This window comes from Eptesicus fuscus, chromosome 4 (genome assembly GCF_027574615.1).
Source record: "Eptesicus fuscus isolate TK198812 chromosome 4, DD_ASM_mEF_20220401, whole genome shotgun sequence".
In the NCBI taxonomy this organism is placed as follows: Eukaryota; Metazoa; Chordata; class Mammalia; order Chiroptera; family Vespertilionidae; genus Eptesicus; species Eptesicus fuscus.
In genome coordinates, this window is record NC_072476.1 from 12,940,109 (window position 1) to 12,952,088 (window position 11,980).

An 11,980-nucleotide genomic window follows, 5' to 3' on the forward strand; every position below is an offset into this window, starting at 1 on the left:
GACGCCGACCTGGGCGGGGCAGCTCGCTTCCGGGCCTCCCCGAGAGGCCGAGCTGGCTCGTGGACACCGGCTCGGGAGCCTCCGGGTAGATGGCTCCCTCTCCTGCAACCCTAAAGTACTGGAGCGGGTGGAGGCCATCTTTAATCCGTTATGACTGGGAAATGCCTCTCAAACTTGGCTTATGGGTGAAGAATTTATCGGGGAATTTATCAGGGGGGGAATGTTAACAATTCAGATTTCCGAGCCACCCCGACACTCTGACGCCTTGAATCTCGCGTGGCTCGAGGGTTTGTATCTTAGTAAGCTCTCCGGGGTATTCAGACCCAGGTGGCCCGCCAGCCACGCCCGTTTTAGGACCATTTTTTACAAATCTGTGTAGCGAACCCATCCTGCCCCTTGGCCAACCCCAGGAACCTCCAGGGCTTCAGGGCTTGTCGGGTGACTCCGCCTCTCGTCTTGAATTGGCCCCTCGCTCGTCCCGTCCCGGCAGAGGAATCTCCCTTCCTGGTTGGTCGGCAGTGACTCCGTGGCGAGATCTGGACCAATGGGCGCTGTAGTTCGCAGCACGTGACCAGGAGGTTGGTCCGCAGCTGGCGCCGTTGGCTTTGGACGCCTAACTCTCGCGCTGAGACTTCCGGCGGGGGAGCTGAGCGCCGAGTTCTGCGTGAGTTCGCGACGCGGCGAGAAGCGCGGCGCCCAGGTCCTTCCCCAGGGAGGGCTGGGCCGAGGGCTGGCGCGGCGGCTCCTGGGTCCGACTGAGAGGCGAAGACGCCGGAGGTGGCTGCGGCCCGGCTAGAGCTGGCTCTTCGGCCGGGACCTGAAGCCGGCCATCCCTGTGCGAGGCTGGGGGCCCCTCTCCAGGCGGGCACAGCTGGTTTCCCGGGTAGGACACTCCGAGGGCCTGACGATGGCGTCGGGCCCGGGCTCCCAGGATCGGGAAGGGCTCCTGATAGTGAAACTGGAGGAGGACTGCGCCTGGAGCCAGGAGCTGCTCCCGCCAGACCCAGGGCCCAGCCCGGAGGCCTCCCACCTGCTCTTCAGACGGTTCCGCTTCCAAGAGGCCGCTGGGCCCCGGGAAGCCCTCAGCCGGCTCCAGGAACTTTGCCATGGATGGCTGCGGCCTGAGATGCGCACCAAGGAGCAGATCCTGGAGCTGCTGGTGCTGGAGCAGTTTCTAATCATCCTGCCCCAGGAGATCCAGAGCAGGGTGCAGGAGCTGCATCCGGAGAGCGGCGAGGAAGCAGTGACCCTGGTAGAAGATATGCAGAGAGAGCTTGGGAAACTGAGGCAACAGGTGAGAAAAAGAGCTGTAGTATCTGCGGTTTGTTTGACCCTATGACTGGGACAGCGTGCCGGCCCACTTCCCTATTTACTTGGTTTCCCTGAATAGGCTTTAAGTGGGCCAGAGGCCTTTTTGTAGTTCAGTCAGGAACAGTTATCGTCCAGATTTTACCCAATGGACAGAGTGAGTAGTGAAGAGTGTCCTGTTTCCATATGGAGGCAGTGTCTCTGCATTAGTGGGAGCCCCAAACTTAGTTTGCAGGGTTTAAATCGTCACTCTTGTTTGATACTAGCATTGTGAGTTTGGGCAAGTTAACCTTTTTATTAGTCTCAGATACGCCACTGGTGAAGTGTGAATGGTAGAATACCTTTCTAGTGTTGCTTTTAGGGTTAGAGGGAGAGCAGTATGTAGTGTGTCCCCTCCCCTCCAAATTCTTGCAGCACACCGTTTGAAAATCGCTGCTTTAAACAGTCGCACTGCTTTTTGAATCACACACCAGTATTTTTTATTTTGCTTGGTGAAAGCACTCAAGCAAGTTGGTACATTCAGACATACGTTTTTTTAAAAATTGATTTTGGAGAGAGAGAGAGAGAGAGAGAAAGGAGAGAGAGACATCGATTTGCTGTTCCACTTATTTATGCCTTCGTTGGTTGATTCTTGTATGTGCCCTGACTGGGGATGAACCAGAAACCTTGGCATATTGGGATGACACTCCAACCCAGAGTCTCGCCAACTTTTCTGACCTCAACGGACCACTGGTGCTCCAACCAACTGAGGCATCTGGTCAGGACCATGCAGTTTTGATCACACTACTGGCTTATAGTTAGTGCTTAATAGCTGTTAGCTCTTGTTATATTAGGGTCAGCAGTCTCCTGTACAGAGCTGGGTGGGAGTTAATTGTGGACTTAGAAAACCAGTTTGTCACTGAGACTCTGAGGGCACTTGTGCCCCCAGAGCCACCCAAGTCTAACTTACCCAGAAGTGAGGAATGGAAGCATCTAGAAAAGGTAGGGGAAAGCAAGAGGGAGTGAGGTGTGTCCAGAGGAGCTACGTGGGCAGGTGTGCTCAAGGAGTAGACTCTTCTCCCCCCACCAACACTCCATCCCCACTTTCTCTCATGCACTTGGGATCAGAAAAACCTGTAATGGAAACCACCCTTTCTCTCTAGCTGGGTCCAAAGGTATGTACCAATGATTCACTGTTGAAGGCTTGCCCTCAGAGTTCTGTACTAATTTCCCCTCCTGTGGGGCCCTGTTGTGATGATGAGTAATGTGGGTTGGTTCCCAGGTCACAAACCATGGGCGGGGAACAGAAGTGCTTTTGGAGGAGCCTTTGTCTCTGGAAACAGCACGGAAGTCACCGAGCTTCAAGCTGGAGCCAATGGAGACTGAGCGAAGCCCTGGTCCCAGGCTGCAGGAGCTGCTAGGCCCCAGCCCTAAAAGGGACCCCCAGGCTGTAAAGGAGAGGGGTGAGGAACAGTTATCTGGGTAGGTGGGAGGGAGGAGGGGCTTCGGGTTTGCCTTTGACAGCAGGATGAAGCACCTATGCCAGGGAGAGGGAATTTCTGGTTCAGGGTTCCCAGAATGGAGTGAAAGACCTAGAAGTGGTGGTTGGGTTCTTCTGGAAGTGGGAGGAGGGAGGGAGATTTCTTTGCTCTTTTGTTTGCAGAACAGAGACATTTAGAGCTAGATGAATGATTGAGGGCTTGAATGCTGCAGACAGACTAGTGTCTGTCTTATTCCTACCCCTGCATTTAGGATGTCATTTTGGATGTAGCTTAATTGTGCTTCTCTTGCCTTATTTTGTTCAGTGTTCAGTCCTCAGAGCAGAGACTGGGTGATGGGGAATGGATACTGTGTAATAATCCTTGGGTTGCCAAGAATTAGGAATGCCATTCTCATCATGATTTCTGTCACCTTCAGCATTATCTGCTCCCTGGCTTTCTCTCTTTCCTCCCGAAGGAAACATGGAAGACAAGATGACTGGGCCCCAGGTGATGTGGAAGTTCCCAATGTCTTCCCTCAGCACACACACACATCCCCATACACAGTTTGCTCTTGTGGTGGTGGGGTCCTTTGTTCACTTGGAGAGGATCCTTTCTTCCTCACCAATGTGTCTCCCCTACTTTCTTTATATGCCTCCATCTCACCTCACTCCTAGGCCTCACCTCACTCCCCATGAAATGTGTTCTGGGCACTCCCGGGTTTTGCCCCTTTAACCCTTGACTTTGCTTGAATTGTTCTTGGTGCCTCAGGGGCTAAAGGAGATCTTGTGCTGTTTCAGTTGCCTGAGAGCTTAGAGGACGTGGCTATGTACATCTCCCAGGAGGAGTGGGGGCATCAGGATCCTAGTAAGAGGGCCCTCTCCAGGGACACGGTGCAGGAGAGTTATGAGAATGTGGACTCACTGGGTAAGGACTTCTTTTCTAGGGATGAAGATTGAGCCATTTCTGACCAGGTTCCTGTGTCTTAGCCACTCACCTCCCTTATTCTAAAACTAGAGGCCTGTTGCACGAATTTGTGCACTAGTGGGGGTCCCTCGGCCTGGCCTGTGGGATCAGACCAAAACCGGCTCTCCAACATCCCCTGAGGGGTCCCAGATTGCAAGAGGGCACAAGCCAGGTCGAGGGACCCCACCGGTGCACAATCCGGGCTGGAGAGGGACGTGGGAGGTTGGCCAGCTGGGGAGGGACCGTGGGAGGGCTCCAGGGCAAGTCCGGCCCATCTCACTCAGTCCCAATCGGCTGGACCCCAGCAGCAAGCTAACCTACCGTTTGGAGTGTCTGCCCCTTGGTGGTCAGCACATGTCATAGCGAGCGGTTGAGTGGCCTTAGCATATCCTTAGCATATTACGCTTTGATTGGTTGAACAGACTACCGGACACTTGGCATATTAGGCTTTTATTATATAAGATCCCCCGGAGCTAGGATCAGTTAAAAACAGCTAGGATCAGTTAAACATCTTCCAAGTGGCACATTTGGCACTCTTAAAGGCCCCAGCTGCCAGAGCTGAAGGCAAGGAGTCTGAGCTATAATGGTCTTCCCAAGGCAAAACAAATCAAATCCAGTGACTGACCCCCTTCCAGGCATGACACATTTTCAGTGTCCTAGGATGCTGTGGAACTATAAAGTTCTTGATGACTTGCATTTTTGAAATGCTTACTCTTCTGATCTCACTTGTGTTTTCTATACTTCATTAGTATTTCTAGGCCCTTCCCCAGAGACACAAATTTCAGGGGCAGTGGCACCAGCATTCCAGCTTAGCAGCTCTTCCAGCCCTTAAAAATTCAGGAAGTAGGGAGGACCTTACGGAAATTTTGAAATGATATATACTGTAGGTCCTCGTGTTACGTTGGAGATCCGTTCCTACGGCGCGACATAACACGATTTTCGCTGTAAGTCGGAACCCACCTACATAAGCACCTACGTCACTCACATGGAGCACATACACAGCAGTAATGAAGTGAAACAGTAAACAAAATTTAAAAGGAAGATAACAATTCCTGACCTTTACTTGTGGTAAATAAATAATAAAAAACATAAAGCACCAATGTACATATGTCGAAATGACGGAACTTTTTTTTTTTTTAATTAATGGGAGATGGTGATGTAACCACGAAACAACGTACGTCGAGTCCGACGTAACCCGAGGACTGTCTGTATTCAAAACTGGAGCTAAATGAATCAAGCATAAATTAAGGTGCATCTGTGTGTTGACCTATTATGCAGAGATTTTAAATGATGCCTATGAAATATGACAAAAAAAACACACAAAACAACAGAGTTTTTTAGGTGGAGACTGCACAAAAACTCAGGATTTAGGTGAAGAGTGTACAGGTATTGTTTAATTCCTTCAACTTTTATGTATGTATGAAAATTCTCATAATAAAAGTTGAGGTAAGTCTTTAAAAACAACCTAAGACAGCAATGTGTCCATTACAATTATGGCTACATTGACACACACCATAGAAGAGTCACACGACTTTGTTTTCATAAATTAGGTTTTTGTAAAGAGAAGCACAGCTATCAGTTCACTTGCACTAATACTGCAAAGGGGTCACTGCTGGGATTGGTTCCCTTCTTTAGGACCTCTAGCTTCCCTGTTACTCTGCTGTGGTTTGGTGCCTAAGTTGAGCACAGCTCTCTCAGTGAGTGCTAAATAGGAAGAGATGTTCAGATCACATGTTCTTAGAACTGAACTATTTAAAGTCCATGTTTGCTGGAGTTAGAGTGAGGTTTTTGTTTTTAGCATAGCATAGGAATGGCACGTTTTGATTTCGACCTCAGGGTTGTTTTAGAGCCCCCAGATCCTTTTCTGATTGTCCATCATATCATATTTTCTTCTTCTGGAGTTGCCCAGTCAGATTAAGTTCTGTTCTCTATACATAAGAGTCAAAGCTCTTTTACAATCTTAAACTGATAACTTAAGGAACTGACCACTCTGACCATTTTGGTTTGGATGTTTTAATTACAAAAGTGGTACGTTCTCATTGCAGAAAAATCCCAAGTACTACAAAAGTGTAAAAAGAAAAAAGCTATAGTCTCCCCAAATTTCTTTCTTTAGAGGTAACCACTGGGAACAGTTTAGCAGGTTAATGTATATTTCAGACTTATTATACCCTCTGTATCTACTCACAGAGGACAGGGAACATGACTTGTCTGTGCTTCCCCTGCTTGGTGGAAGAATGTGGTGACACAAAAATCTATATCTTTCATTGTGAACAGAGTCTCAGGTTCCCAATCAGGAGGCTCTGAGCATCCAGGTGGAACAAGGAAGAAAACCATGGGATCCCAGTGTCCAGATTTGCAAGGAGGGACTGAGCCCCAGAAACCCAGCTCCAGGTAAGGAACTTGAGGAGCCTGCCCATCTAGTTTCCCTCTGTTGGAAGTGAGGCATTTGAGGGTTTGGGTGTGGGGCTTAGCCCATCACTGCTGCCAGGAAGGTCCTGTGTCCCCACTGCCCGCTTCCATCCCATTGAGGCAGGCAAGGCACCCAGAGTTCAAAACGTAAGGAAGCATTCACTCCTGGGCTCATTTGCCCATCCTAGTCTCAACCCTGCTCCATCCCACCCATTTCTGAAGGGCAGAGCCAGAGGCTCAGTTGAAGAGGGATATGGGGGCCCCTACAAGGGAATAAGACTGGTCTGAGCTCTGGTTCCTGACCAATTGCCCTACCTTTTATCCAGATACCTCTCTAGAGTGTTTTCCCTGTATGGGGAAGACAGAAAACAGATACAGCTAGTCTTTCTGGACTTCTGACCTACTGGCAGTAGTGGGCATATGGGATTTTCTTTAGGGTAAAAATAATGTAGGGTTTGGTTTCTCTCACTCTACCAGGAGAAGAGAAATTTGAGAGCCAGGAAGAAAGTGCTCAGTCTGTTTCTCCTGAGAACATCCATCTGCAGGTGCTTCTGACTGGCCAGGCCAGAGGGGAGGTGCCCTGGAGTCCTGAGCAGGGACGGCCTGAGGACAGGGCAGAAGGGCATTGGGAGCCTCTCCCAGAGGATCGGATGGAGCAGTCCATAGTGGGGGCCACAAGTTGCAGAGAAGCAGGCCAGCCAAAGGAACTGCAGCCGAAGAAGCTCCATTTATGTCCCTTGTGTGGCAAAAATTTCTCTAATAACTCAAATCTAATTAGGCACCAGAGAATACATGCAGCAGAAAGACTGTGTATGGGTGTAGAGTGTGGTGAAATCTTTGGTGGGAGCCCACACTTTTTATCACTACACAGAGCACACTTTGGAGAGGAGGCCCATAAGTGCCTTGAATGTGGAAAAAGCTTCAGTCAGAATACCCACCTGACTCGCCATCAACGCACCCACACAGGCGAGAAGCCCTATCAATGTAATGTATGTGGAAAAAGCTTCTCTTGCAACTCCAATCTCCACAGACACCAGAGAACACACACCGGTGAAAAGCCCTACAAGTGCCCTGAGTGTGGCGAGATTTTTGCTCACAGTTCCAATCTCCTTAGGCACCAGAGAATTCACACAGGAGAGAGACCCTATAAGTGTGCTGAGTGTGGAAAAAGTTTCTCTCGAAGTTCCCACCTTGTCATTCATGAAAGAACTCATGAGAAAGAGAGGCTTTACCCCTTCTCCGAGTGTGGGGAAGCAATGAGTGACAGCAGCCCCTTTCTTACAAATCATGGAACCCACAAAACAGAGAAGAAACTCTTTGAATGTTTGACCTGTGGGAAAAGCTTCCGGCAGGGCATGCACCTCACCAGACATCAGAGAACGCACACAGGAGAGAAACCATATAAATGTACCCTTTGTGGGGAAAACTTTTCTCATAGATCCAACTTAATCAGGCACCAGAGAATTCACACGGGAGAGAAACCCTATACCTGTCATGAGTGTGGAGACAGTTTTTCTCACAGCTCCAATCGGATTCGTCATCTGAGAACCCATACAGGAGAGAGACCCTATAAATGTTCTGAATGTGGAGAAAGCTTTTCTCGGAGTTCACGCCTTATGAGTCATCAGAGAACTCACACCAGATAGAAACAATGGTGTTTCATTACACCACAGATAAAGTGGCATAATCAGAGGGTTCTGCTGTTGAGAGCTGGTATTTCTTGCCCTGTTGACCAAAATCATCTGTGTTCTTTTATTTTAAAAATATTTTTATTGATTTAGAGAGGAAGGAAGAGGAGATAGAAAGAAACATCAGTGATTAGAGGAGAATGACTGATTGGCTGCCTTCTGCACGCGCCCACCTACCAGGAATGGAGCCCACAACTCAGCATGTGCACTGACCAGGAATCTAACTGTAACCTCTGGTCCATAGATTAGCGCTCAACCATTGAGCCATACGGTCTGGGTGAAATCATATGTTTTTGAGGTAATTACTATAAAGAGTAACAAGGATGGGTGTGGGGGGCGGCGGGGCTGGAGGCCATTGCAAGGAAGCAGCAGGGGCAGCAAAGGATTAGCATCAAACTAAAATGGAATTCTGTCTGAACTAGTGAGGATGATAAGTCTTTGAGGTCACCTGATCAGGGCAGAATTCTCTATGAAGTCCACCTTGTCTCATGGTGCCTACCCCGCTTGGTATATTTGGCCATGTTGTAATTTGGATGCCTTACTTAGTCTTGTCTTTCCCAGCAACTTTGGGAATCTATATGACTTTTGTTACTGCTTCCTCACTTGGGACATTCAGCAGGAGTATTTGAACTCCTGAGGCCCTGAGACCAAAGAAGAGGGGCTGAATCTCCTGGGAAACCAGCTTGAGGGCAAAGAAAGACTGGTGGTTAGTTGTAGCTCTCCAAAAGGCCTTGACAGGGAAGCCACAGCACACCTCAATGGCCTCAGAGGAGTGCCCATTGGCAGGCCATGAACATCAATGTCACCTTAGACAAAAAGGACCCAGAGACCTAAGGGAAATAGTAAGAAGGAATTTGCAGGTCGGCCTAGGAATTGGCAGAGGGAACTGGAATCTGAATTAGTCTAACCTGTACAGAGATCAAGACTTCCCCCACCTCTGTCAGAGAAGGATAAACAGAACTCTGGAGTCTTCAGAGGGTTATGTAAGAAGGGTTCCCTAGGAGACTTTGAAAACACAGATCTTAAGAAATTAGGGATCATGCCTTTCCCTATTGGAAATATGTTTGGATGGTAATAAATACCTTCAAGAAACGTGAAAGTGTGTGACTCTTCATTGAAAGTGCCTTGGCCTCCAGTGTTGATCTGTTTGGAGGACCTGCTTTCTTTTTGTGGTCTTGCTGGGTTGGTTGAGAAGTTGTTCCACAAAGGTGGCAGCAGACAGGTTGAGGTAGGGTGTGGCATGGTAACAAAGGGTCAAGCCCAGGGGGCTTGGGGTGATGATGTCATAATGGTCTCTGAGGTTTTCTTTCCTTCTGTAGTGTACAGCAGTAAAAGTATCTGATTTTTTTGTTTATAATGTTTTATTTCTTGGGAAGTAGCTGAAGGAAGATCGGGCTCTTCAGAGACAGGGTATTTTGGTCTTACAATTGCTTCCCAGGAAAAGGTGGTCCCGCTATAACTGAATTATTGCCCATTAGTGGAGAAAGGGCAAAATTATTAGGAGAAAGTATATTTTAGAATGGGTAATCAGGAGTAGGAATTTTAGGAGTGTATGCTTATGGGAAAGATATCCATAAGAGGGCAGTTGTGGTGTGTATGTGTGCTGGGGGGCGGGGAGAGGGAGGAGGCAGGGGTAAGGGGGTGTTTAAGGATTTGAGAGATGAGTGTAGGATCCACAGTGGTAGGAGTGGGACAGGGATGATGTGGTTGCTGATGCCATGAAATGGGTGGTGGTGTCAAGTTGATGTTAATAAGCATTCTCTACTTAAGATCGTAACCTGTATGCATTGTAAATCTTACAAGAATAGAAAGTGCCCCTCCTCCTTCATTCTCGCTCCTAACCTTATGATGTGTCCAACTGGTGTTACTCCTACTTGGAGCATTGCAGCTTGAGGCTTATAGCAACAAGGACTCCCAGGTATTTGCTTTTGGCACTGAAAGGCTTTCCAGTAGGAGCCTCTACTCAGTCCCAGTGTAGCTCCCTTTCTAGCAAATTTCAGATGCATAGTTGTTCTTGGCCTTGTTTTCATGAGATAATATCACAAATTATTTCATGTAAAAAACACTTAGCACAATGCCTAGCACATAGAAAGTATGTACCTACTTGTGCCATCTGGTCAGATAATTGCAGGACTGTCTTCTAAGCTCCCTGGTGCTGAGGTCAATGTAAGACTACATTGGAAGAACTTCAGGGAGCAGTCTGATATTGACAGGCAGGTTTGATGAGGTCTTGCCTTGTAGCAGGTCAGAGGTCCTTCCTTACTGCAGGCTCTAACCAGAACAGATTCCAACTGGCTTTTATGCCAAAGGAGAATAATGCAAAAAACACCCCTGCCCCCTAAGTTCAAATGGGTACAAAAGAGATGTGGCCTGACCCTGAGCAATAGCCACACATCCATGTATCAAATGTAGCACAGGAGATCAGCAGAAAGGCTCCTGAGTGGAGAATCAGTAATACTTTTAAGCAATGTGAAAATGCCTGGCAGAGGCAGACTAAAAGCAGGCAGACAGCAATGAGGACAAAGACTGTAGCGCCAGAGACTAGATGTGTTAAACAAGCACTAAATTGTGTTTGGGGGTTTTCCCCAAGAAAACTCATCAGAAATTTTAAGAGATTTTATTGTAGGAATGAAAGAATTTACTGGTCTCAATATCATAATCTGAAATTTGCTATTGAGTCATTATTACTATTTGCTACTGATAATCATAGAATTATCAACTGGTATAATTTTGGAATAGGTAAAATCACCACTGTTTTAAGACTTGTAATTTTTGTAAATGTTTCACACGCATTTGAAACAAAGCATGTAAAAAGTCTTGATGTATGTTATAGGAAACCAACCAGCAAATTTATTAGCATTAGGAGACTTCCTAACTAAGTTGAGTGTCAGGAGCTCAAGAATAGCAAGATGAGCCGAAACCGGTTTGGCTCAGTGGATAGAGCATCGGCCTGCGGACTGAAAGGTCCCAGGTTCGATTCCGGTCAAGGGCATGTACCTCGGTTGCGGGCACATCCCCAGGTAGGGGGTGTGCAGGAGGCAGCTGGTCGATGTTTCTCTCTCATCGATGTTTCTAGCTCTCTATCCCTCTCCCTTCCTCTCTGTAAAAAATCAATAAAATATATTTTAAAAAAATAAAGAATAGCAAGATGAGTTAAACCAAAAGTACATTTATTAGCCCTAGCTGGTTTAGCTCAGTGGAAAGAGCACCAGCCTGTGGACCTAAGGGTCCCAGGTTCGATTCCAGTCAAGGGCACATATCTTGGTTGCAGGCTCCTCCCTGGGCAGGGCTCGTGCAGGAGCCAACCAATTGATGTGTTTTTCTCATCCATATTTCTATCCTTGTCTCCTTCACTCTCTATAAAAATCAATGGAAAAAATATCCTTGGGTGAGGATTAAAAAAAAAAAGTACATTTATTAGAAGCATTTTCTTTTAGCCTTCAATCTAGCTTGCAGGCACTTCTGATTAAAACTATTTCTATTTTTGAAAGGGAGCCTGATAATTCCTTTTCATCCAATACTTTTGTTTTTTGTTAATCCTCACAGGAGGATATTTTTCCCATTGATTTTTTGAGAGAGTGGAAGCGAAGGAGAGGAGAAAGATCTGAGAGAGAAACTTCCCCACTCATGCCCTGACCTGGGCCAGGGATTGAAACTACAACCAAGATATGTGCCCTTGACCGGCTGACAATGTAACTGTTGGGCTACACCGGCCAGAGCTCATCCTAGCCTATATAATAAAACCTTAATATGCAAATCAACCGAATGGCAGAATGACTGGTCACTATGACATGCACTGACCACCAGGGGGCTGGCGCTCAATGCAGGAGCTGCCCCCTGGTGGTCACTGTGCTCCCACAGGGGGAGCACTGCTCAGACAGAAGCCGGGCTCACGGATGGTGAGCATAGTGGCGGTGGCAGGAGCCTCTCCCACCTCCATGGCAGCACTAAGGACCCCTCAGGGGATGTCCGCCTGCCAGCCTAAGCAGGCAGGCGGACATCCCCTGAGGAGTCCCGGACTGCAAGAGGGCACAGGCTTGGCTGAGGGACACCCATCCCTCTCCCCGCCTCAGTGCACGAATGTCATGCACTGGGCCTCTAGTGTATGTGTGTGTGTGTGTGTGTGTGTGTGTTTTTTAATATATATTTTTA

The 11,980-nt window shown here is 47.8% G+C and overlaps 1 protein-coding gene across 1 annotated transcript; it reads left to right on the forward strand.

The window, feature by feature from the left end:
- Positions 1-251: 251 nt before the first annotated feature.
- Positions 252-8,920, forward strand: ZNF263 (zinc finger protein 263). The gene is made up of 6 exons (XM_054714651.1): positions 252-1,294; positions 2,570-2,750; positions 3,205-3,275; positions 3,566-3,692; positions 6,006-6,122; positions 6,618-8,920. Exons 1-6 carry the CDS (start codon positions 908-910, stop codon positions 7,784-7,786), a joined length of 2,052 nt encoding a protein of 683 aa, XP_054570626.1. The 5' UTR covers positions 252-907; the 3' UTR covers positions 7,787-8,920.
- The last annotated feature ends 3,060 nt before the right edge of the window (positions 8,921-11,980 follow it).

Bases quoted from the DNA above. Each gene is read 5' to 3' on its own strand.
- ZNF263 (XM_054714651.1), top strand. From the start codon at position 908: ATGGCGTCGGGCCCGGGCTCCCAGGATCGGGAAGGGCTCCTGATAGTG. The intron at 1,295-2,569 runs GTGAGAAAAAGA...GTTGGTTCCCAG, and splicing joins TTGGGAAACTGAGGCAACAG to GTCACAAACCATGGGCGGGG. The intron at 3,693-6,005 runs GTAAGGACTTCT...CATTGTGAACAG, and splicing joins TGAGAATGTGGACTCACTGG to AGTCTCAGGTTCCCAATCAG.